The 27,769-nt window shown below is 44.8% G+C and overlaps 1 protein-coding gene across 1 annotated transcript in view; it reads left to right on the top strand.

Moving 5' to 3' along the window:
• Positions 1-27,769, top strand: part of SUSD3 (sushi domain containing 3) — a 184,663-nt gene that overhangs the window by 106,604 nt on the left and 50,290 nt on the right. Inside the window, exon 2 of the mRNA XM_077452089.1 lies at positions 16,785-16,973. Coding sequence (XP_077308215.1) covers positions 16,785-16,973 — 189 coding nt within the window. The remainder of the gene's footprint in view (positions 1-16,784; positions 16,974-27,769) is intronic.

A 27,769-nucleotide genomic window follows, 5' to 3' on the forward strand; every position in this document is an offset into this window, starting at 1 on the left:
TGTTGCAGTCTGACTTGTCTGACGTGATGTCAGAGGAAGGCTGGGTCACCCGTTTACATCACTGTGTGGCCCCGCCCTCAGCTATATAACAGCTATCATCGCAAAGAGGCTTCAGTCAGTGGGAGCCTCCCATAGAGGTGGGGTATTTGCGTTTTTTTTTTTATCTGGGTCATTGGACACTGTGATCGAAGATGAATGGACATCGCGGGACAGGTTTGTACCCAATACCCATTCACATGGGGGGGGCGGGATTTGGGGGTCCACTTGTTAAAGTGAATGTAAACCCAAATTTTTTTTTATTATGTCATGAGTATAAGATTTCCTATCATTTGAGCCCAGTCTTGCCACAAAGAGTTAATCCATCTCTGAGCAATCATCCTTTATTGTTCAGCCAGATAAATCTTGACAAATGAGGAAAACTTTGTCAAATCCTCCCCCTTGCTTTGAGTGACAGGTGATTTACATATCTCGTGCACTAGCCAAAGAGACATGCATTATTTTTTAATTCTCTCCCACTCCTTTCTTCTGCTGCTCTGCCAGAATTGGATGTTCCACACCTCCAGCATGATTTGGCATGCTGAAGTCATGTGGTTACTTTCCTGTCTTTTCACTGGGTGTTAGAGATTATAGCAGAAGTTCAGTGTAAGTTCACAGGAGACTATGCATATTGACAAGGGGAGTGTTGAGGTGGGTGGGGAGTCTACTGACATCACAACTCCACCCACTGAGCTCCAGACAACAGACCCACCCACAGAATCTGCAGTTTTTCGGGTCTCATAGCAGACAGAGGGTAGACATTTGACAGGTAAAGATACATGCAGGAGGCATGTATATCCTTATAGATAACCCCTATGGTAGTAGTTTAGAAAGGATGACATTGGGTTTACATCCACTTTAAAGGGGCTTCCAGATTCCGATAAGCCCCCCCATCCACAGACCCCCACAACCACCGGGCAAGGGTTGTGGGGATGAGGCCCTTGTCCCCATCAACATGGGGACAAGGTGCTTTGGGGGATCCCTAAGCATCCTCCCCATGTTGAGGGCATGTGGCCTGGTAGAGTTCAGGAGAGGGGGCACTCTCTTATCCCCCCTTTTCCTGCAGTCTTCCAGGTTGCATGCTCAGATAAGGGTCTGGTATGGATTTTGGGGGGGGACCCATGCCATTTTTATTTTATTTTGATGCAGGGTTCCTTTTAAAATCCATACTACACATGAAGGGCCTGGTATGGATTTTGGGGGGACCCCACCCCATTTGCAGGGTTCCCCTTAATCTCCATACCAGACCTAAAGGGCCTGGTATGAATTTTGGATGCACTGCTTTACAGGCATACTAAGGACATACCCTGGGGCAGGACCCAGGTCCCCATACACTTTTTATGGCAATAACTTGCATATAAGCCTTTAAAAAATCATGTATTTATGTCCCTGGGGCAGTACCTATGTCCCCATGCTTTTTTTTTTTCAATGATTTTTATCTATATTGCCAGGATCCGACAATTTATTACAGCCGCAAGCAGTTTTAAATTAGATTTTTTCCTTTAGAAATGTCATTTTGCTGTGGTATTGTTCTAAACACGGGAAAGATGTGCTACTTTATAAGCATACTAAGAAAACCCCCAGCCACAATATTTAAAGGAATATTTCATTTTTAGTATTTCACTTTAAACATTATTGAAATCACTGGTCCTGAAAAAATGGCAGTTTTAAAAACTTTTTTTGCATTGATACATGTCCCCTGGGGCAGGACCCGAGTCCTCATACACTTTTTATGGCAATAACTTGCATATAAGCCTTTACATTTATCACTTTTGGTTTTTCATGTTAGTGTCCCATAGACTTTAACGGTGGTCTGTGGCTTTCGAATTTGCCGAGAAGACCACATAATGTTCGGCTAACAGGCGAACGAACACCCGATGTTCGAGTCGAACTTACGTTCGTCTCGAACATCGAACTCATCCCTAATTGTGACATGAATGTATTCATACATTCTTGTAAAGTTACTGAATGTTACACTTTCAGTTGTCTATATTCCTGGACTTGTTGTCTGGTTTGTACGTCTTTTTTTATTCATATATTCAGTTTTATCTATTTTACTTTAAAAAAATTATAGTATAATTCTCCAAAGGTTATTTGTTGAGCAAAACAGTGCGTGAAAACTATTTAGAGACTGACAACAACTTTCTGTAAAGGATATTGTTCATCCCTGTTGGAACATGAAGAAAATGAGTGTTAAATGGCAACAAAGCTTTCTAAGTAGGCAAAAATCGAAAGGTAAAATTGATGTTTCCTGCAGGGTGTCCATTTTCTTCAGGGATACGTGTTTCTGTGTATACAGCTCTTTATCCGATTCTTCTCCAACTAATTTTCTTATGTGGTTTACAGCATAATAACTGAGTGTGTCCATATTTATGTGGTTACGGGGTCTGTAGGTGACCCTTTGTGGTTTGGCATGGTGTCTACTCTGGGTTTATTATAGGACAGGACAGAACTATTACATTCAGCTTATGATTTCCTCGTGACCCATTTGTATTTCAATTATTCTTTTGTTCAGCTCTGTTAATGTAGTTAATTGTGATCTTATGTGTAATAACCTGTGACATATCAAAGTGGGAAAAGAGCCCTTGAATCCTTTTAATGATGTAATGGAAAGTAATGTGTCCTTGTAATTAACACCTCTGCACCATTTCACATACCAAGGTTATTTTTGTATAAAGGATTCCCCTCTTGAATTTTGAGATACTTATGGACCATTTCCTTCAGTTTTCAGGTTTTCATGCCATCTCTCAACCTAGATGTGGTCTCTACTTTTGTTTGTCTTTGATCTTGGTGGGCAGGCAGTACGAGCTCCAGGGTCACAACTGTTGTGGATTACAGCACATCGAAAGTCTCAAATCTCAAAAAGCACCCGTTTGGGCTTGTTTGCCTGAAGATATTTAGAAGATAATGCATATTTGTTGTTTTGCCAGTAGATCCATAACATAGTTACATAGTTAGTCAGGTTGAAAAAAGACACAAGTCCATCAAGTTCAACCAAAAAACAAAAATACAATCCCATACACACAAACCTACACCCACAGTTGATGCAAAGGAAGGCAAAAAACCCCAGCAAAGCATGCTCCAATTTGCTATAGCAGGGGAACAAATTCCTTCCCGATCCAATGATGAGCAGTTCTGGTTGAGCTGCTTATTGCAGTATATGGCAACTGTGAAGAGGTTGTTCTTTATCTTTCCCATTTCCATAAAGTAGAGGGAGGAAGAAACAAAAACTATGCACTTTCATCACTGTCAGATATGGCCCAGGTATCGTGGCAATCACCAGTACTCTGCTGACTCCATTGAGAACAGATAAGTGTCTTCAGAGATCTGCACATCACTGGGCAGCCTTATTGATATTTATTTTTTATGTTCTTTTCCTACTTGTGTGCACAATTCCCCACTGGTCTTGTATACAGTTTTTAACTTTGTTTTTGTTCTGAATTAGTTGATGTTCCCCATTTGGTTTCATGCTGGTTACAGCTCAGTTGCATCTTTTAAATAAAATTCCTAATCTCTGTCCTTCCTGCATCCTGTACATCAGGGGTCGCCAACCACCGGTTCACGGCTCACTACTGGCCATGGCTCTTCTGCAGTTTAACCACATTATAATTAGAATTAGAACCACCCCATTAACCACCATAGAATTGTAAAGGGGAGGAATATAGCAGGCCAGAACAAGGTATTGCTTGCCATATAAAGCACAGTGCAGAAAGATGAACCTGCCCTGAGGATCCGTTTGTACTGAGATGATTACAAGTTGGGTTGTTTTAGCTATTAAAATGGATACGCCATGGGAGTATGGAGTGTGGGTGGCATGGTATGTCCACCCTATCCATGGGCGTTTAAGTGCAAGTTGGAGTTGGCCAGTGACATGTGTCTCCACCAAAACTGCAGTATCTTCCCTGTAAGATTTGAGACAGCCAAACACTGCTGGGTAAGGAATTTTGCAGGAGAAATGGTGGATCAGTCCCCAGAGCAAGGTCACCCAGACAATAAAGAGGCGCATACAATCCAAAGTGTCTTAATGACAGAGTGTACCATGCATACTTACATCTGGTGCAGCATATTACATTACAAATAAGTAACAATATCCAAAATGTGTATAGTCTCCTTTCCCCCATCCAGCCCTAAGCTTCCCCAATTTAGCTGGAGCATAATACCCGTAACTTGTGCAGAGCTGTCTTGACAACAAGCTAACTAAAAGAACAGACAGATCCGCATCAGCCATACTATCACCCATGAGGGTCTCCTGAGAGTATGGGTGATAGTCCACTAACTAACTAACTAAGCGGGGCGAACATTCGCTGGAGAAGGACCCAGCGGTAGGACTTGTGTCTTGTGCACAGTTTATCAGTGTTCGTTGCAAGTTGAAAGTGTCTGTGAGCTCACTCACGGTAAAAAGAGAAAAGGGGCGTGGCCTGGACATGGCGGAGTAGAGACGTGCATCGTTAGAGCTCCCGGCCGTCTCCCACCTTATCTGAAGACGTCTGCCTGTTTACCGCATTATGCCCTCCTCGAAAAAGCGGGCCGTGCAGAGGTAGAGCATGCCTACTAAACCGCCTCTTCCCCCGCCGCAAACGGGTGATATTGAGCGTCTTTTTCAGCTCTCCCAGCTCCGCTCTCCGGACCCTGTCATGGCGGCGCCACGTGACTCTGGAAGCGGAGGCCGCGCTGCCTGCGCTTCCCCGGACCTTGACTCAGAGGCCTCCGCTTCGGTCCCCCTGCTGGGCACCCCCTTGGATTTCCACCGGGAAGACACTGACACTCCGAGAGTAGCGGTGCCGACGCTCCGGCTGCTGCTACACTCCCTCCCTACCAAGTCGGACATTACCACACTTATTGGAGCGGTGGAAGCTGCCCACCGCAAGGAGATAGCCCTTGTCCGGGAGGAGGTGAAAGTACTGGCTACCAGAGTGACGGGCGGCGAAACGTCCTTAGCGGCCCTGGAAGACCGGGTGGCAGCTTTGGAGGACGCTCGGAACACACAGGCGGAAGCGCTGCTGGTACAACAATTGAGACTGGAAGAGATTGAGGACCGCAGTCGCAGGAACAATTTGCGGCTGCGGGGCCTCCCGGAGGCGACGGGACCGGAGGACCTGGAGGACACGGTGGCGGCAATATTCCGGGGCATCCCTGGGGTAGATCTGCCGCCTCGCCTGGAGTTTGACAGGGTTCATAGAGCCCTTGGCCCGCAATCGACGGACCCCGACAGACCACGAGATATAGTCTGTCGACTACACCACTACCTGCACAAGGAAGAGGTCCTGCGGAAGTCATGGGAGGCCCCTGCAGTGGAGTTTGACGGCGTGGAACTGAAGATTTTACCGGACATTTCCCGCGCTAGACTGCAGAGGCGAGCCCTGTTGAAGCCTCTTTTGGAGTTGGCTCGTCGCAAGGGAGCGACTTACCAATGGGGCTACCCCCTATCGGTCACGTTCCACAGGGACCAACGTTCCTTCACCCTCCGCCACCCTGGCTCTTTACCGGACTTGTTTGATTTTTTGGAAGTGGACCCCATTACCCTCCCGAACTGGTTGGCCCCTCTGCCCCGTGCCCGAGGTGCGGATGCAGGTCCTGGACGCCGGGGAGGCCTACCACCCAGACAGCAGGGGGCCCGTCGGAGGCCCAGGGCGCCCTCTCCGGAGATCTCCAGGGAACTGTGAGGTAATTTTTTTTTTCTTTTTTGACTCCCCCCCCCCCTTGCTGCAGCTGCTGCCGCTGATACCCTGGACGGCCCGTTTCCCTCTGTCTCCCCGGTAGCTGGCCGGGTCTGGATGGCTCTCCCCTGTTAGCTGGTTGCAGCCGTGTTGGTGGTTATGGCTCTCCCCCCCGTCTCTCCGGACCGCGCGCTGCGGCGGTGGCCCACTGCATATCCCCGAACTACTCTGCGGCTCCCCCTCCACTGATACACAAATTCCTGGACGCTGCCTGTTCTGGGGGGTTGATTGACATTGTTGAGTCCTCCCTGCCCCTGGCTTTGGATCTTGGAGTCCCCTGGGTGCCCCAGACTCTGCTGTTGTTTGGACTTCGGGGGTCCTTCCCCCGCCCCGCCCGCCATCCCGTTATCCCTGGACTGTTTTTGGTTTAATACCCCCGTTACACTGCTCTTTGCTGCCTTCCCTCACCTGTGCAGTGGGTCTTGCGGTGGAGAGGTCTGCTCATCTGCCTGACACCCTCGAGTGAACTGTTTTTTTTTTGTTTTTTGTTTTTTGTGTAGCACCATGGGGGTCGTGCGGAACTGTTGCTCTGTGGGGGATCATGTATTGTTTGGATAAGGGTTCTGGGCCTTGCGGGGGGGGTGGGTGGGGGGCTGACGGATCCCCCCCTGGTGTTGCTGTGGATACGCTTTACCGGGAGTATCTGATGGGCCATGTTACACCCTTGTCTGATGGTTGTGGGGCAGGGACTTCGTGGGGAGGAGGTTGATTGCTATAGACGGGGGGATTGGGGCTGTGTTTTTCATGTGGGGGCGAGACTGAGGATACGCGGCATCCATGCCTATGCCCGGGTTGGCACAGCTGGGGCCTTGTATTTCTCGGGTAGGCTGCACGTTGTGGGCCCTCATGTTTTGTTTTCCTATACTGGGGGGTTGTGGGGGTGCTCATCTGTCGGCGCCTCGCAGGCGCTACACGGCTTTGGTACCTGGATGCGATTTCGTATGGGCTAGGCCGTGTATCGCCTGAGTTTGGTTTACCTTTCTAACCACTGTGGGTATTTCACTGGTTTATGTTCTTACCATCGATCTGTGGGTCTCCTGTGGGTTGTTTACTGTTTTGCCAATTTTTGTTTTCTTGCTTTTAATGTGTTCAACTTTCTTTGGAGTTATGCCTTATGCAATGGTGGTGCTACGAGGTGGGAGGCGGGCTTGGGGGGCTGGATATTGCTTTCCTTGCCCGGTTCGCTCCCCCCCATAGGCTAGCATGTTTTGCTAGAGGGTATGTTTACCCTCGAAGCACTGTATGCACATAACTAATTTAATCTTTGCTGGAGACGTAGGGCGCTAGGCCCGGTTTCCGATAACTGTTCTAATTCTTTGCATTCTTGTCTTTTCTTCCTTTCTTCTTCTCTTTATTTCTCCTTTTGATCCCCCCCCCTCCCCCATTTCCCCTCTGCCTTTCCCTCACCCACCCTTCCCCCCCTCCTTGCCGACTTCTGTCCCTCCGGCATCCTCTCCTGTTCCCCTGGTCTCATCATGGCCTCACCGCGCCTCCGACTTTTATCGCTTAACGCGAAGGGCCTCAATACACCCGAAAAGCGGCGTATCCTACTGGCGGACCTGAAAAGGCTGCACACGGATATCGCCTTTATACAAGAAACGCATTTTAAATCCCAGGCACTACCATACCTCCGCAATAGACACTACCCGTTTGCATACCACTCTGTCAATCCTATGGCCAAGTCAAAAGGGGTCTCCATTCTTCTCTCCCACAAACTTCCGTGGAGGCATCAAGCCTCTCTGATAGACACTGCTGGCCGTTATGTTTTCCTGAAGGGATTCATTGGCTCAATTCAAGTGACTCTGGCAACTATCTATACACCTAATGAACTACAGGCCACTTTTGTGGAGGGAATTATGGAGAAACTACAGGGCTTTAGAGCCGGTCAGTTATTATTGGGTGGAGACTTTAATGTTCCCTTATCGCCATCTGTAGACACCTCGGCTGGTCGTACCTCACTGCCGGTCAGTCAGCTCAAACGGGTTGCGAAAGCGCTCCACAACTCCCAACTGATTGATGTCTGGAGACTCCAGCACTCTAGCGAGCGGGACTATACATTTTACTCCTCTGTACATAAGGTTTACACCCGCATTGACTATTTCATGATCCCTCACTCCCAACTACATGCTGTGGAGCACTCTTCCATCGGAAACAGGACTTGGTCGGACCACGCACCGATTTTTTTGATTTATAGACTATCTGATACCCCGCCTCTGGCGACCAAATTTTGGCGCCTCAATGAAAGTTTACTGCAGATCCCAGAAGTTCTGGAAGATGTGACCACGACACTGAGTCATTATCTCCTGGAGAATGCTCTCCCGGACTGTGATCCGGGGGTGCTCTGGGAAGCCCACAAGACCGTGGTCAGGGGGGTGCTTATTAAACATGGGGCACGGATTAAACGGGAACGCACTAAACTTTTGGACCAACTATTGGAGAAACTACACATAGCAGAAGCCCGACATAAACATGCCCCGGGATGCCCCTTATCCCCTCTTTTGTTTGCGTTATCCCTGGAACCCTTTCTAGCCTTGGTCAGGCTCAACCCTGATATACAAGGGGTGCGAGTTGGACAGTCACAGCATAAGATTTCAGCCTATGCTGATGACATGCTTTTTACGCTGACTAACCCAGGGATATCGTTACCAAACTTGCTCCGGGAATTTGAGAAATATGGGAGGTTCTCCAACATGAAAATAAATTTTACCAAATCGGAAGCGATGGGTCTTCTGTTATCTCCCCGCTTACTGTCTGATCTGCAATCCACTTTCCTATTTAAGTGGACGTCCACCACCCTGACGTATCTCGGGACTAACATCCCCTCGGACTTATCGGACCTCTTTGCACGAAATTTCCCCCCTCTCCTGGCTAGGGTGAGGCTGCTCCTGGACTCATGGCAGAAGGGGTTCCATTCTTGGTTTGGCAGGTGCAATCTGTTGAAAATGTGCATTTTGCCCAAATTTTTGTACCTCTTTCAGGCGTTGCCGATTAAAATCCCGCCCACGTATTTTAAACAAGTACAGGCGTTGTTTACCCGTTTTGTCTGGGCCCAGAGGCGACCTCGGATACCTCGATCCCAACTCTCTCTGCCGAAACATTATGGGGGGTTAGCACTCCCAGATGTTAAACAGTACTACTCTGCTGTCCACTTGGGTAGGATTTTGGACTGGGGTCGCAATCTTGGTGCTAAACTATGGGCGCAAATTGAACAACAACAGAGCTCTATTCCATTGAGGTCGGCTCTCTGGTGCCACAAAGCACTGCCACGAGCGATGAAATCCCACCCCCTAATAGGCAACACGATCTATCAAGGCGCAAAGGCGGCGCTGAAACAGTCCCTGATGACAACAGAGTCACCATTGACTCCGATCCTAGGTAATCCCTGCTTTCCACCGGGTCTATCACAGGCACAATTTCGACCGTTACGGGACAACAATCTCTCTACGGCCTCTCAGTTTGTACTACGGGGTAACTGGACTTCCATCCCGGATCTTATGGACCCTTTCGGTCCGTATCGTCTGGATTTCTGGAACGCCTGTCGCCTCCACCATTTTCTCCATTTTCTCCCGAACCCCCCAGGCTATACCAGACCACTCACCGCTTTTGAGGAATACTGTTCTGACACTGAACCGACCTCCCGAACCCTTTCTAAAATGTACGTTCTACTCAATACACCTGCACAACCACCACATATCGCCGGTCTCACTAAATGGGAAACGGACCTGGGCTGCACCTTTACACAAAAACAAGTTAACAACATACTGCGGTTCACTCTGCGGTCCTCGATTTGCACCAAAATGCAAGAGACAAACTATAAAATTCTGGTCCGGTGGTACTTGATGCCTAGTCGCCTTCACACCATCTACCCTGACACGTCTGAGTGTTGCTGGCGCTGTTGTGAAGGACGGGGCACACTTTTTCATGTTTTCTGGTCCTGCCCTAAACTGTCGGAGTTTTGGGCCGCGGTCCGGTCCATCTCTCAAAAATTTACCGAATGGCGAATCCCTAATGATCCAGCCTTTTTCCTACTGCATGTTTCGGATTTACCCCCTAAGAAATACGCGCGGTCGATACTACGTCACTTAACGAACGCGGCCAAGTCCTGCATCCCCTTGCTCTGGAAACAGCAAACACCGCCTTCGGCGGCGATGTGGATAAAGAAGGTGGAGGATATAAATAAACTGGAAGACCTGGTGCTTACGGCCCAGGATCGACAAGAGACGTATCGAAAGACTTGGTCTCTCTGGAACGCATTTGTGTACTCAGATGAGGGCAAAGCTCTATTGGGCCGTTGATTCTATTGCTACTGGTACCTGGCGGCCGAGTAGGTGATGCCAATCCCACCCCGCCCCCCCCCCATACCCATCGCCCCCTACCCTTGACCTTTCCTCTTCCCCCCCCCCCCCCTCTCTCTCCGCTCTCTCTCTTGGCCGCAGCTCCGAACCTGCTCCTGATGACCTTATGCCGAGGCGCTAGGTTAGGCCTCGGCATGATTGTTTCCTATGAAGAGGCGGGGGCACCCTGATTGGTCCTGGCCAGGGGGGTTCAGCCCCCTGCGGCTAGTAGATAGGACATTTTTTGCTGATCATTTATATGTTCCCGGGCTAATATCTGTACGGCATGTTTGTGAGGCTGCGACCTCTTTTTTCCTTTGTTATATCTGTTACTGTTTGTTTTGGGGCTCTCCCCATGTGTGTCTTTGACGCTCAAAATATTAATAAAGTGATATTTGCAAAAAAAAAAAAAGAGAAAAGGAAAAATAATTTTGGGAGAAGGGAAAAGAAAACAAAATGATTAAAAAAAAGTTCCCTTTCCCTTTTTGTTTCAGTATATTATCACAGGTACAATGTGATAAATAAGTGCGGTAGTAGGAGACTTGTTCACCCGTTGGTAAAGTCATGTATCATGTGCCCAGCATGATGATGATGTCATAGGGCCAGTGGTTCAGACAAATACAGGAGGGGAGAACGGGCCTCAAGATACGTGAGCGAAGTGTACACTGCTGCTAAAGTCTGGGGGGAGCCGTTCAATACAGGGGATAGAGTGCAGGGGGAAAGACCGCGTGTATAGTTCCGAGGCTGTGGCACTGGGTGGGACAAGTAATCGTGGTGGAACCGGGTATGGAAGGGCTTACCCACATTAGGTGTCAGATGGGGGTCTCCATTAGGCGGGACGATTTCTCTACGTGTTTTGCTGATCCAGCCAGGCCAAAGCAAGTGCTAGGTCTTCAAAAAAATGGTCTCGGAGAAGGACAAAGACAAAAATCTGCAGAAAATCTGATAGTGTGTATGGGGCTTAAGTCTTTCTGATAAAGAAACATCTAAACCTGCGTAAAGAGGAGCTCCAGTCTTTTTTGTATTCATTAAAAGTCAGCAGCTATAAAAACTGTAGCTGCTGACTTTTAATAAACACAAACCTGCCCCAGGATCCAGCGATGTGCTCAAATGAGCTGTCGCTTCTCCTCTCCTCTCCTGAGCCGGCATTTCAACATTTCAACTAGACGACCTAAGCGGAAATGGACATGTCAAAACTAGGTATCCGCCCCCCCCCCCCCCCCACACAAAAAAAATTACATGCTAAATGTGGCAGTAGAGGTGGTATTTAAAGCGGAACTTTCCCTTTTGGGTGGAAATCCGGTTTAAAATATATTAACACATAGCTACTATTATTTACATTGGTGTGTCCAATAATTTTGCTGCCAGTTTCATCTGTACTTCTCTGGATCTGTCTTATTAATTCCCCAACTTGCCTTCCTCCTTTGTTGCGGCTCCATTAACTAGCAGGGTAACTATGGAGCCATCGCAAAGTGCACACTCCCCACTGCTGCACAAGAGCCCCTGTGACCTGCCCACTTTTCCATCCACAGACTATGATTGACAGTTAATGCAAGAAGGAAGGCTGCTACAGTCGAAATGCGTTAGCCTGATATGAGTTGTGTGTTAGAAATTATATAGCCAATAAAGGTCTGCATTTTATGGATTATGGAGTGGGTGGTATGAACTTAAAGAGCTAATATACATTTAAATAAAAAGCATACTTTTAATAATAGGATTTAATATTCCTTTAAGGGGTGTTGTTATAAAAACAAAATTTGCATAGTTATTTGTCCAGCGAAACTGCTAGTATACAGTATTTGTTCTGTATAAATGTGACACAATCAAATGTTCTTCCTGTACAGGTCGAACCTCATTCATAAAAAATAAGTTATTTGGGAATGTACTGCAATATGGCCACTAAAGGGAGCTGAGGATCATAGAAAATAAGTATGTATTTCCTGTGATCACCAGCTCCATCTAGTGGATGAATTGTCCCATGAATGAATGAATTGCCCCATTCACATAGAACAAACGTACCAAAAGTTTCGCTGGACAAATAGCTTTGTTCTTTGTTTTTTTTTTTATAAATACACCCCCTACGTTTTTGTATTCATTTCAAATATTTCAGGGTTCAGCCATCCAAGTTTTATTTAAATTCTAATAACAAATGCTGTTCCTAATTACGAGTATTGCTTATCAGGGACATAGGGCCCCATTGGTTAGCGGCAACCTTGCCTGCCAGTGAGTCTGATCCTTCACTCTTTTCTGTAAACGGGTGTACCCCTTTACCCCTGTTTATCTGTCAGGCAGTGACATATATTTAACTTTGTTCTGTGTCACAAAGTAAAAGGCATTAGCTCCCCCTGCTGCTCAAAAGTAGTAGTGCAACAGAATAAAACCTGCCTCTGACCATTTCTTAATTGTATCACTGCATGTAAAATTCTGTCTCATCTTCATAGTTACATAGTTAGTAAGGTTGAATAAAGACACCAGTCCATCCTGAGTGAGTGTCTACAATTGTCCCTATCCCTGTACATTGCACACTCACATAGGTCCCTACCCTCAGGGAGCCCACGATCCAAGGTCCCCATTCATATATTATGGTCAATTTTGGACAGAAGCCAATTAACCTACCTGCATTTCTTTGGAGTGTGGGAGGAAACCGACGCAGGCACAGGGAGAACATGCAAACTCCAGGCAGGTGGTGTCGTGGTTGGGATTTGAACCAGCGACCCTTCTTACTGCTAGGTAAGAGTGCTAACCACACACCACTGTGCTGCCCTCACCTTCATTGCTTATCTGTTACAAACCTGTGAACATCTGTCTGAATTTTCTGCCCAGGATTGCAGGGTCAGGGGTTGCAAATACAGAAAAACTGTCAGATATACTTTGCTAAATGAGGGGCCACATAAGAAACTGGAGGACTGAACCAATAGGCTGACCCTAATTCTGCTTATTTTTAACATTTATAAAAAGCAGTAATTAATACGGTTTTGATTAGCTGCTACTGGTAAGAACACATGCTATAATAAGGCTATGGAAATGGGGAGTAGTTCAAAAATAGCCATCATAAATAGTAAAAAACACCAATCATTATACCCATTTTAAATTTTTATTACCTGTGAAGTGGAGCACGGGACCTGGCAATGTCTCCCTACAAGTCCTCATCTACATCAGATCCTTGTTGCCCACCTACCATGGTCCCACCTACCATGATCCACCCAAGTCATTTAAGGGGTGGCACCACCCCTTCCACATGGACGAAGTCACTCAGAAAGGGCAAAAGTGTAACTGCCACCATCTTGGCGAGTGGTGGACCAACGAGGGTGGAAGCACAGCCTTCATCTTGTTGACTGCCTGGCCTGGATCCAGGGAACCCATACTCCTCCCCCAGAGCCATGGAGCAATGTCACAAGCTCTGGGGGGGCAGAAGTTTGGGCACTGACATTTCTTGTAGACGCCTGTTCTCCAACACATTAGTGTGAAGGTGACACGTTTTCACGTATATAAATTGAAAAAATAAAAAATAACAGTCGCCTTCAAAATAAAAAGCAATGCAGTTATATCGCGTGCATGGTGTACACTTATTTACAAAAGGCTTAATGTGGCCCTAAGGGCCGTAAAATGCCCAGGTCTGTTATAGGTAGAAGTCATTGTTTGATCCAACCATAAATATTCAGATTAGACAATGTTAAGCTTATGGCTGTAGGATCGATATAAGGACCACCTTGTAGAATTTCTGGCAACCAATACACCAACCTGATCTCCATGAGTTGAGGAGAAAATCCGCAAAACTTTTCATTATGTCCTTTGTTTTCTTCGTATGTCATCTGTCTCATTTTTTACTTGGCAAATGGCAAACCTAAAGTAATACAATTAGGAAAACAGCAGGGTGTCTAATATTGTGTTATAGGGATTGTGTTTCAGGGGAACATACGGGCAGATCATCTTTAGAACAACAAAAAAAGTCAAATAAAAATGACCCTGCAGCTATTGCTGTCTCTGTATACAGTCCCTGCTGTGTGATACAAAATTTCTGAACAGTATCCAAGCGCTGTTTAGTAGCGTCATTGAGGCCGGGTTCACACTATTGCTAATTGGATGCGAGATCCCCACATCCAAATCGCAATGGCAGGAGATTGTGACCCGCCCTCTATGGAGCCGGTTCACATATCTCCAATGCGGCTCCGGTGCGAATTTTCACAAGATGAAACGCACCAAAAGATCTTTTGGTGCGTTTCAGGTCCAAATTCAACCCAAAATTCGGGCTGAAATCGGACCGTAAATGGTGAACCAGGATGCACAGGACTCCTGCTGTGGGCCACATCGGCATTAGGTGTGAACTGAGCCTGAGAAATACAATGTAATCACATGATTGTTATATTGTATTTACTGTTTCATTCATGTGCACAGGGTGGTCTTTGATCTGCATAATATGTCATATAATTCAACCTCACAATTTTAAAACAATTAGTTATGCCTAAATAGCCCTTAAGAATACTTTACCCCAACATTTCATATTCCTGATCTGTATCTCTTATACCATGTATTTTTATGAAAAAGTAACCTGTTCTCTTTGTATTGCTTCTGCTGACATGCTACAAACCCCATCCCCCCCCCCCTCCGATTGCACAGCCATTCACAGGGAGGACTAGTGTGATGTTGTTTCTCCTCCCCTGACTCTCTAAGCTCCTTTTGCAACCTTCGAACAGAGTGTATTTGATCACTTATAGAAAAATGAAGGTATTTATAATATTTCTTTTTATATGTATATACACATGTTTGCATTTTATTTCTATTTTAAACCAAATAGTGTGTCTAACAAGATACGGGTTCACATATACTTTAATAACTCCCCCCCCCCCCCCCCCCTTAGATATTTATATTATTTTTTAACCATTAATATTTTAGCTTTTCTCATTCCATTTGTTTGCTAATTTTTTTGTGCTGTATTAAAAAAATGTGCAAAATAAAAGAAAAAAAAAATAAACTTTATTATAATTGTAAAAAAAACTTTCCAATACCTTGTACCCAAAACATAATTTTAAAGCCATTATAAACAGGAGAAATAATAGAATAACATGTGCATTTTATTACACTAACACTGGTTGAAATAGGAAAAAAACTTTTGTTTTATTAGATCTTTTTTGTCTATAGATTGCATAAAGAAAATGTACTGTACTTATCTCTTATCTTTAAAGTGGAAATCTAGTCAAATACTAACTATACTTAAACCTGCTCCCACCTCCATTCTAAGCCTATTCTAACTACTCTGTAGAGAAAATATGTCTACACTTACCTACTCTGAGGGTGCTCCGGTACCGGTCACATGATCTCTCCAGTGGCCGGCAATGACTGCAGAGCCTGGGCAGTGAGGTAGTTATGGGACATCCATTTTTGGCTATCCCTCCTCTACACTGAAGCCACCACTGGATGCCGATAATGTGACTGGATTGGAATAGGTAAGTATACACACCTTTCCTTTACAGGGTATATAGATTAGGCTTAGAATGGGGGTGAGACCAGGTTTAAGTATAGTTAGTATCCAACTGGACTTCAAGTTTAAGTAATGACAAACGTACAGTGCCTTGAAAAAGTATTCATACCCCCTGAAATTTTCCACATTTTGAATTGAATTGCTGTTCACGGACGCTCTCCATCCAATCTGACAGAGCTTGAGCTATTTAGCAAAGAAGAATGGGCAAAAATGTCCTTCTCTCTAGATGTGCAAAGTTGGTAGAGACATCCCCAAAAAGACTTGCAGCTGTAATTGCAGTAAAAGGCGGCTCTACAAAGTATTGACTCAGGGGGGCTGAATACAAACGCACACCACACATATTTATTTGTAAAAAAACAATAAAAACAATCATTTTCCTTCCACTTCACAATTATGTGCCACTTTGTGTTGGTCTATCACATAAAATCCCAATAAAATACATTTACGTTTTTGGTTGTAACATGACCAAATGTGGAAGATTTCAAGGGGCATGAATGTTTTTTCAAGGCACTGTATAACCAAATAAATAGGCTTATACCAGAAATTAAAAAATTGGTTTGGGCCATAAGGATTATTTCTCCCCCCCCCCCCCCCAATATGGATTGTTTCCCCCATTTCAGCCAACCATAGTATGGGTCACGTAGCACGAGCCTCAACATTTGCCCAGCCATGATCACCAGGCTGGTGTGTCCTCTAACATTAGTTGCTGCTGAAAGTGGGGCCAAAAGATGGTTTGAAGCTTATGCGGAGAGGGTGAAAGGGGGTCTAGAAAGCAGGTATAGCAGCCACACTGCTCCTTTTTGGTTGCCATTCTATTGACTATCTCGAAATGGGGGAGAAGAGGGGGTGTACTTTGGTATCTTTGCCTTGGGTGCTAACAGACCTTTTCTTGGTTATCAGTGGCAGCTTCCATATCTCACTCATAGCAGGTTTCCTTTAAAAACAAAAGGATATCTCAGCAATGAAACAGTAGTCACAGCAATGTACTAGTCACAGCACATTGCCTTTTTCTGTAGTAAAAAAAAAAAAAATTTAAGAAAAAAAGGATCAGTGAATTTACAGATTGCTTTATAGACACTTTCTGCTCTGTGTAGCATGAAACTGCGAAGGATTATTTAGGGCTGACCTCTTATTTATGGCCTACATGCTCAGCCTCCTGTCTATTGATTATTTGAAATGCAGGCAATCATTGTAGCTGTTCTTTGTGCTTGTTTCTAGGTCAGTGTAAAAAGATTGTGGCGCCCGAGTCAGGCTCGTACCATATTGTACACGGCAATGGCTCGTCAGTCGGGACTGTTATTATGTTCCAGTGCTCCTCTTCCTATCAGCTGGTCGGAGAAGGGCTCACAACCTGTGTCTGGAAGGGGAATAGTACCTTATGGACATCTGGAGCACCAACCTGTAAACGTAAGAAAAATTTCTTTACTTTCCCATTTTTTTTATAGTAATTATTTTACCAACATGCAGTGAAAAATGAGGATGAGTGGTTAGCAAGGCTGCTTTGCCACTGTAGGGTTTTCGGTTATAGTTAAAGTCCAGGTAGGTGCATAATTTTATGGAGAAACAAAGTGTGGAATGGAGTATGGATTAAACATACAATAATGGACTGATTCAGAGTATCATCCGGGCATACAGTAGCTCACATAAGTGAGTACACCCCTCACATTTATGTAAGTATATTATTATATCTTTTCACGTGACAACACTGAAGAAATTACACTTTTCTACAATGTAAAGTAGTGAGTGTACAGCTTGTATAACAGTGTAAATTTGCTGTCCCCTCAAAATAACATACAGCCATTAATGTCTAAACCGCTGGCAACAAAAGTGAGTACACCCCTAAGTGAAAATTGGGCCCAATTTTCCCTCCCCGGTACCATGTGACTCCTTAGTGTTACAAGGTCTCAGGTGTGAATGGGGAGCAGGTGTGGTAAATTTGGTGGTATTGCTCTCAATCTCTCATACTGGTCACTTGAAGGTCAACATGCCATCTCATGGCAAAGAACTCTCTGAGGATCTTAAAAAAAGAATTGCTGCTCTACATAAAGATAGCCTAGGCTATAAGAAGATTGCCAAGACCCTGAAACTGAGCTGCAGCACTGTGGCCAAGACCATACAGCGGTTTAACAGGACAGGTTCCACTCAGAATAGGCCTCGCCATGGTCGACCAAAGAAGTTAAGTGCACATGCTCAGTGTCATATCCATAGGTTAAGATAAGATAATGCACAAGAAAGCCCGCAAACAGTTTGCTGAAGACAAGCAGACTAAGGACATGGATTACTGGAACCATGTCCTGTGGTCTGATGAGACCAAGTTAAACATGGTTTAGATGATGTGAAGTTTGTGTGGAGGCAACCAGGAGAAGAGTACAAAGGCAAGTGTGTCTTGCCTACAGTCAAGCATGGTGGTGGGAGTGTCATGGTCTGGGGCTGCATGAGTGCTGCCAGCACTGGGGAGCTACAGTTCATTGAGAGAACCATGAATGTCAACATGTACTGTGACACACTGAAGCAGAGCATGATCCCCTCCCTTCAGAAACTGGGCCGCAGGGCAGTATTCTAACCTGATAACGACCCCAAACACACTTTCAAGATGACCACTGCCTTGCTAAAGAAGATGAGACAACGAACATTTTCCTTTGGAAAGTCCAACTGTGTGTACGCAGCACGAGTCACAATACAATATGTATAAAGACTGAATCGTTACCGGTTCTTCATATGGTTTCCCTTATGCCATGTACACATGATCGGAATTTTGGTCGGAAAAAGCTCTCATGGTTTTCCAGACGGAATTCCGACGGGATTTAGCTCAAGCTGTCTTGCATACACACGGTCACACCAAATTCCGACCGTCAAGAACGCAGTGACGTACAACAAGTACGACGGGACTAGAAAAAGGAAGTTCAATAGCCAGTAGCCAATAGCTTCCATCTCGTAGTTGAATCTGAGCATGCGTGAGTTTTTGCGTGTCAGAATTGCATACACACGATCAGAATTTCTGATAGACAGTTTTTCAGTTGGAAAAATTAGAACATGCTCTCAAATTTTTGCTGATGGGAATTTGGCCAGCTAAATTCTGATGGAGCACACATTTTCCGATGAAAAGCTCTCATCTGTCTTTTGCTGGCCGAAATTCCGATCGTGCTTATGCGGCATAATAGTCCAAATGCTTATAGCTAAAAATCTCTACATGGTATATATTTATTTGGAATAAAAATAGATCTTACAGATTGAGCGCAATGGGAAAAAAATCCTATATGACAGGTATCTATGTATAAGCTTCCTTTGTTTAGTGCACAGACATTCCCGTGGATCTCCTGGTAACTGCTTTAGGTAGCTAAAGAGTGTTTTTGCATTTTGTGGACACATTATTATTTCTATATGTTTACCCTGCACACCTACTCCTCATTTTTATCTGATATTTATACTTCATAAACCATGCCCCTAGTGCCTGAAAGATGAGACTGTCAGAGATTTAGTCTCTTAAACCCTAGGAGATATAGTAGACTGACGCTCTTTGCCTTCTCTCTTTTCTCCATTTTATGTGAACAGCAGCCAGTTCAGGTACTTCCATTATTACCCTGACATGAAGTTTCATTTGATGCAAAGGGAATGATGGGAAATAAAAGGTAATGCAACCCAAAATGTCCTGTACTAAGTAGATTACTGTGTACATTGGAGGGAGATTACATTTTCAGTCTAAAGCCTGGTACACACCAGTAGTTTCTTTTTCATTCAACCCGCTGATCCAAAATAAACTGACAGCTCAGATGGAGCCGCTATACTAACTATTTGATGTTAGCACAGCATGCTCCCCTGCTGTTATATTGTGTTCTGACAGGGAGACCACCCCCCGCCAGAACACCCCACCCAATGGCTGAGAGGGATGATCGGAAGCTGATCAGCAGACCTTTTTTGGCTAGTGTGTACTAGGCTTAAAGTGGTTGTAAATCCAAGGAAAGAAAACCTGCAAGACAAAGGCATAATGAGCTAGTATGCATAGCATACTAGCTCATTATGAATTACTTACCTGTGTTCGAAGCCCCCGTAGCTGTCCTCATACATCTCTGCGGTGGCCGACATCGCTCCCGGGGGTTACTTCCGGGTATCACAGGCTCCGGCGCACTGAGATTGGCCGGAGCCATGATGGCGTCACATGCGGTAACGGCAAACACGTCACATGTACGTGCCGTTGCTTTCATTTTCTTCAGTGCGCATGTGCTGATGACGTTGGCACATGCAAATACAGCTGATATCTCCTAAACCGTTAAGGTTTAGGAGATATCCAGGGTAGCTATAATAAGGCTTACCTGTAGCGAAAAGTGTGTTGTAAGGGTTTACAACCACTTTAAGGGTCCTTACACAAGGTACTAATGTATGAATGCCGTATCTTCCTGGCAGAAAGTTCATGCACAAAAAACAGGAGTATGGTCCGTATAGTGCGCCAGTTTACATGCAAATCCAAAAAATTCAAGATATAATATAATCTGTAATTCAAGAGGAAGATTTACAAACATACACACGTGTGTGCCTAAATAACTGACCAGTAACATAATTTTTTCTTTTTTTTTTTTATTGATCTAAACACTTCATTAGTTTGCTGATATTTGGGTGTCTATGTGTATAGGCCCATTAAAAGCAATGAGTTGCATTCAGATTAGTAAAAAAAAATGCCTGAGGCTGGGTTCACATATGAGCTGCAATGCGGCTCACACCAGGGGTCCGGTGCGTCCTGGTTCATTGTTTCAGGTCCGATTTCAGCCAAAATTTTGGGCTCAATTTGGACCTAAAACGGAGCAAAAGACACGCAAATCACACCGGACCTGCTGCAGAGATATGTGAAGCAGCTCCAGAGAGAGCTGGTCAAAATCTCCTTCTATTGTAAATTGGATGTGGTTTGGATGCGGAGAATCCACATCCAATTCGCAATGGTGTCAACCCAGCCTCAGAGTCTAAAAAACATGAAACTTTTGGCTCCCGTGCGCAAGAGTCTTTGCATATTAGATAGATTTTTCTATTGAGGCTGGGTTCACATTGCAGCGATGCGGGAACACCGCAAATCCGCGGCGGGTTCTGGCATCGCATGCCTCCCGGCGGCAGTTCACACTGCCCTATGCGAACTGCTGGGAGTGTCAGTGAAACGTGAATGACACCCCAGATCAGTTCACATATCGCAGTGCGATCTGAAACCTTGGACAGGAATCGGATTGCATGGTGTGAACACCCATGCGATCTGATTCTGCTGCGGACCAAAAAAAGGGTCCTGTGCGAGTTTGGGCCGGGTGCGATACGAATTCAGCCATACTATCTGTATGGCTGAACTCGCATCGCACAGAGATCGGATGTGATTTGTACTGCGGTGCGGTGCGAATCACATCCGGTTCTCGTAACCTCTGCAGTGTGAACCCAGCCTAATATAGTATATACTTGTCATCTTCAAAAATAAACTATGTCATATTCAAATTTAAATTAATGTCAATTTTTTATGTAGCAGTTTAATTAAACATGAGGGGGATCAGAGAGAGATGTTTATTCTAATTTGCTGACTCATCAGCTCTCTTCCATCTGTCTTCGCTGACTCGAGCGCACGACACAGGAAGGTTAAAATAAAAAGCCGTGAATTATAAAGCAGCTCAAATAATCTGCATAACAAACTATACTGCCTACAGTGCCTTGAAAAAGTATTCATACCCCTTGACATTTTCAACATTTTGTTATATTACAACCAAAAACCTAAATGTATTTTATTGGGATTTTATGTGATAGACCAACACAAAGTGGCACATAATTGTGAAATGGAAGGAAATTAATAAATGGTTTTCATTTCTTTTTTTTTTTACAAATAAATGTGAAAAGTGCTGCATGCATTTGTATTCAGGCCCCCTGAGTCAATACTTTATAGAATTACATTTCTCTGCAATTACAGCTGCAAGGATTTTTGGGGATGTCTCTACCAGCTTTGCACATCTAGAGCGTGTTATTTTTGCCCATTCTTCTTTGCAAAATAACTCAAGCTCTGTCAGATTGGATGGAGATAGTCTGTGAACAGCAATTTTCAAGTCTTGCCACAGATTCTCAATGGGATTTAGGTCTGGACTTTGACTGGGCCATTCTAACACATCAATATGCTTTGATCTAAACCATTCCATTGTAGCTCTGGCTGTATGTTTTCCTGCTGGAAGGTGAACCTCTGCCCTGGTCTCAAGTCTTTTACAGACTCTTAACAGGTTTTCTTCTTATGCCGCGTACACACGACCAGACTTTTCAACATCAAAAGTCTGACGGAATGATTCCGGCAGACTATTTGAACTTGTGTGGGCTGCAGCGGACTTTTGATTTGCAAAAGTCTGACAGACTTTAGAAATGGAACATGTTTCAAATTTTTCCGACAGAACTCTGCCAGACCCAGAAATCCGCTCAAGTGTGTGCTAGTCTGACGGACTAAAACCGACGCTAGGGCAGCTATTGGCTACTGGCTATGAACTTCCTAATTCTAGTCCAGTCATACGTCATCACGTTTGAATCCGTCGGACTTTGGTGTGATTGTGTGTGGCCAAGTCCGTTCATTCGGAAAGTCCATCAGAACTCTGTCAGAACTCCGTCAGAACTCCGTCGAAAGTCTGCCGGACTTACGTCTGGTCGTGTGTACGCGGCATAAGATTGCCTTGTATTTGGCTCCATACATCTACCCATCAGCTCTGACCCACTTCCCTGTCCCTGCTGAAGAAAAGCATCCCCATAACATGATGCTGCCATCACCATGTTTCATGAGGGGGATGGTGTGCTCAGAGTGATGTGCAATGTTAGTTTTGCACAACACATGGCTTGTGCTTTTAGGCCACAAAGTTCAATTTTGGTCTCATCTGACCAGAGCACCTTCTTCCACATGTTTTTCTGCGTCCCCCACATGGCTTCTCCCAAACTGCAAACGGGACTTCTTTTGGCTTTTTCTGGAAAACTACACGTAAATGAATTTTAGTGCACACAAACAAAATATAATACTTATTTTTTTTGGTAAAATATAAAAGATGATGTTGCATCCAGTAAATAGATACCAAACATGTAAAGATTAAAAAATTGTGCAGTCTTGAAATAGTGACAAATTGCCTATTATCCATGGGTAACACTTTAAAAGCTTCTACAAGTTACCAGTTTAGAGTGAGCTTAGGCACTAGAATTATTGCTCTCACTCTGATGTTTGCCGCAATACCCCACATGTGTGATACATGATGCTTACATATCTATTTGGGACCTACGTGCACATCTGCATGAACACAGGGGGACGTGGTGCTTTTATTTTACATTTATTTTACATTTATTTTACTTTTATTTTTATTCAGCTTTATTTCTATCACAAGGGGTGCACAAGACCGCTTGTGATAGCTTTGGGCAGCGACAGGTGTTTTTTATGGAGAGATCAGGGGTCCCCGATACCTCCTCTGCCTTCCAAGGCAGCCGATCAAACAGATCTCTGTTTGATCAGCTACTTCCCTGTCTGTACTGTCCATGGAAACATAGCACTGATACTAGAAGTAACGGAATTCTGGTCTCTTCTGGCTTCATTCATCACAGAGGAGGTCAGGAAATGGAAGTGCCTGGGAACAAATGGTGGGGGGGAGGTTGGTCTTTCAAGCCCTGTAAGGGAGATGGGTGGCTGTAGATCTAGCCATGATCCTGGTATAACCACTTCCAGTCCAGGACCATGGGCGTAGCATAAGGGGTTACAGCAGTCACAATCGCAACCCCACCCTTAGCTCCAGGGGGCCCCTGCAGCCTCCGTCATATTATATCCTCCACAAAATCCAGCTCTGATCTGCCCTAGGGCCCCACAGCCACACTATAGTACTGGGCTTCTACTTTGCCTTCCACATTCCACACCCCTCTGTTCCCACTGGCTGGGGAGAAGCTGTGAGTCATTTCCTGAATGGAGAGGAGCATGAGGTGAGAACAGCCAGGGATGGGGAAGTGTCTGTGCTGTGTGTTGGCAACATGGAATGGTAACTGAGCTCAGCGAGGCAAGAGGAGGAGAGTGTCATCCTGTAGCCACGATGGTACCGATGTCACTGGTGAGGTATGACACTGCTCAGTGTCTCCTAGTCACCAGCTGGGATTCTCTGTACCCCCAACACCCCCACCCGGGGATGTCTACTTACACCACTTCCTTGACAACTGGGGAAAAGAGACACACCTCTGGGAGGTGACCTTCCCCCAACACCTGCCAACACTGACAGAGAAACCTTCAGAAATTGCTAAAAGAAATCCCTTAACACCTCCTCGGGCGGCCCCTGAAGGGCTGCAGGCTCCAGATTTTGTGTCACATGGCTTTTCCCTCCCAGATCTAAGTTGCCCCCCCCCAAACCTCCTGATCACCCCCTCCACCCTGCATGCTATGCCCAGCTGCTGAGCTCCTTTCCCATTACAGCACTTTATACTGTTCCTCCTCCGCAAGGCTGAAATCACATTCCTTTACATTACAGCCAGTTAGCCATGATCTGCACAGGGTGTATCTGCCTATTGCAACTACACTGCCATTCCGACCAGAGAATTTCATGGGTCAGAAGGGCAACATAAAAGCCAGATACACCCTGTAAAGACTGGCAGCCTGTTTGTAAAGGAATGTGATTTCAGCCTTATGTAATGTGTGTGTGTGTGTGTGTGTGTGTGTGGGAATGTGATTTCAGCCCTATGTAATGTGTGTGTGTGTGTGTGTGTGTGGGGGGGGGGGTGTATACAGTGCTGGGATGGGAAAGGAGCTCTGCCAAGTGACCTGCCTGGGGTCCCTGTCCTCTGATTCTCCAGCGCTGATGCAGTGATCCCTGTCCTCTGCTTCTCCAGCAGTAATCCCTGTCCTCTGCTGTAAAGAGGAACTCTGGGAACACAAAACCCTTAAGCCACTTTGATGTAGCTGTACGCACGTTGGAAGTAGTGGCGGGGGGCAGGTCAACTTTTGCATTGGGGCCCACAAGCTTCAAGCTACGCCTCTGTCCAGGACTATATACAGTACATATGCTGGATGGGAAGTTGTTAAAGGATTAAAGGGAATAAAAGGTACAATATACATTAACGTAAAATAAATCTCTCTCCCACTCACCCCTTTAAACCTGACCATCTTTTTTAATTACTTAAAGTGGAACTAAACTCCTAAATGTACTCACCTCTACCTTCCAGATATGTGGTGGTTACATCCTCTCCTGGTCGCTGTCATCTTCTTCCTGGGTGCTGGGGTTTCAGCCTCTTGATTGGTCAACAGAGGGTGACTTGGTGATGTGCATGGAAGTCAGTCATTCTGGCACAGCCATAGAAAACTGTGAGCAGGCAGGTAAGTGTGTATTATTGTAGAGAAGACATAGCATGCTCACAGTTTTCATCCAGTTAAGTTTAGCTCCACTTTAAATACAATGACTGACCTCAGATCATTGTAACCCATTTTTAGGCTGAATATATTTTTATTGTTAATTTTCAGCATATAGCAAAATAATTGTGGGTACAGAATAAAGAAGGGGATGAAAGTGAGGTGTAACCTTCTTCAAAAACATACAAAATCAACACAATAAGAAGAGCTCCGTGCATCAATGAAGGACTGGGGTGACACGGTGCTAACCACAGACATAAAAGCAATACATTTGCCGTGAGGGGATGGGGTCCTGATGAATAAGAAGAGGCACAAGGTAAGAGAGAAGGGGGAGTTGTTGGTGAAATATCCTGATTTGGTTACCATGAATGTTTGTCTCGTAGTTTTGCAACCAGTTTTTTTTTTGGCCACATTTAGCCCTTGTACACACGGTCGGACATTCCGACAGAAAATGTCAGATCGGACAGTGTTGTCGGATAATCCGACCGTGTGTGGGCTTTATCTGACTTTTTCTGTCGGAATGTCCGACCAACAAAGTTTGAGAGCTGGATATAAAAAGTTTACGACAACATGATCCGATCGGACTTTGTTCCGATCGTTTGTAGAGAATTCCGATCGGACAAAGTGCCATGCATGCTCAGATCAAATTCCTAGACCAAAGCTATTGGCTACTCGCCTGAACGTAGTCCCGGCGTAACGAAACGATTGGATTTTCCGACAACTTTGTCCGACCGTGTGTATGCAACACCAGTTTCGGACAAAATCCGATGGATTTTGTTGTCGGAATGTTCGACCGTGTGTACAAGGGCTTAGTCCACATAGACATGCAAGATGATGCATGCACACTAGAAGCCATTTGGGAGTTAAACAGCCATTTCACACATTTAAACATACAGCATCTATTGAATGCGGCAAGGTACTTGCATATGAACAAGGCAGTTATCTGTGGGGAAAAAAAAAATGTATTTTCATTATGTAACGAGCAACCTTGATATTTCAAAGAAGAAGATTGCATTATGTTTAGGCCTGTAAGCGGTGCACAATAAAGATGTTTAGTTTTTTTTTAAACAAATTAACTTTTCTAGTTTTATTTGTCTTGCTGTTCATTGGCATGCAAAATCATTTAATAAGGCCTAAATAGGAGACAAGAGGTGTGCATAAGACTAAGTAAGACAGCTGTAGTCTAGGAAACTGAAAATAAGAGAAGAGGAAACAGATGAAGAAGATTGAACCCTCCCAGGGTGCTGCAGGTTCAAGAAAGTTGTTGAGTTAAGCATAATTACCCAGTGATTCCTGGCAGAGAGTGTGAGAGCTCTTATCATACCCAACATTATGGTAGATTTCTGTGTGATTCACCCTCCTCTGAATATGTGACAGCACTAGTGCTTATCTGGAGGCTGCTCAGGGCACTCAATATTACACACTTACATAGCTGGTCGGGTGACTCTATTATTTTGTGGTTCAGCAACTAAGTTATTTTTTTCATCTTTGTGGCTTTTTCTATTATCTTTCCTCCTCCACTCCATCAATTTTAAAGCAGTATAGTACAGATTAGTTGGACAAATGTATAAATCCTTTAGCAGATATAATACAGTAGTAAACATTTATGTATTCTTCCAATTTAAAGTGATTGTAAATGCTTGTTTTTTTTTATTAGAATAACAAACATGTTATACTTACCTGCTTTGTGTAATGTTTTTTCACAAAGCAGCCCCGATCGTCCTCTTCTCAGGTCCTCCGCCAGCACTAATGACTCCTTTCCCCCACCAAGTGCCCCCATAGCAAGCCAATTGTTATAGGGGCACTCGTGCGGGCTCACTTCAAAGCCCCGCTCTGTGTGTCTGTTGCTGGCTCTCTCCCTCCGCACTGGCTGTGATTGACAGCAGCAGAAGCCAATGGTGTCTGCTGCTCTGTCTGAGCCAATGAGGAAGGAGAGAGCCTCTGTTCTTGTGCATATTGCTGCATCAAGATTGGGCTCAGGTAAGTATAAGGGGGTGGGAGGGGGGGGGGGGGCTTGGAGGTAGATGCATGCAGACCTGCTTTATTTTTTTTACCTTAATGCAGAGAATGCATTAAGGTAAAAAAAAAATCTGCCTTTAGAACCAATTTAAAGCCATAGGGTAACCACTTTGAATGTGAGACAGTAATCTCTTACTTGAGTAACATCCACACCCCTTAGCACTTGTACTAAGGGTGTGGCTGTTACTCAGCTCTGCCAGCACAGAACACTGCAGTGTGAGACCAGGAAGCGGCATTTCACAACCAAACAATGCAAGGGTTCAAGATTATGGAAGTCGTGAGTCATTTTTAGTAAAGCTTAAAGGCTAACTTCACTTTCATGGGAAGAAGTATAGCAAATAAAAAAATAATAGAGCATATACAATAGCTGCACAAGCCATGTTGTAATTTAAGGTTATTAAAAATGAAGTTTCCTTTTAAGTCTGAAGCCACTGTCATTTTTAATGCAATATGGCAACTTGGAGGCATTCTGTACGTCTTTGGTGTACGGAATGTCCCCAGAAATGTCATCGCCTGCTTGTGTGATTGGCTCACTGATTTACCCAGATATTTGCACTAAGATACAAGTCAGATTTTAGGCATCCTCTGCCATAAGAATTTCAGAACATTGAGACTTCACCAACTGATTATAAGGAAACAATGGCTTCTTTTCAGAATCTTTAGAGGACATCGAGAAACAAACAGTTTATTCAGATCAAAAAGATAAGATTCTGCACAATGTTTGGTAAAATGCTTCCAATGTACATTGATCACCCAGAAGGGAGTTTTTACCACCATTTTTATAAAGCTTAATTTCCTGATCCTTGTCTGTCTGAGTTCTCATTGGTCCAAA

Source organism: Lithobates pipiens, unplaced genomic scaffold, assembly GCF_037356315.1.
Source record: "Lithobates pipiens isolate NorthernLeopardFrog02 unplaced genomic scaffold, aLitPip1_a1.2 Scaffold_23, whole genome shotgun sequence".
Classification (NCBI taxonomy): domain Eukaryota; kingdom Metazoa; phylum Chordata; class Amphibia; order Anura; family Ranidae; genus Lithobates; species Lithobates pipiens.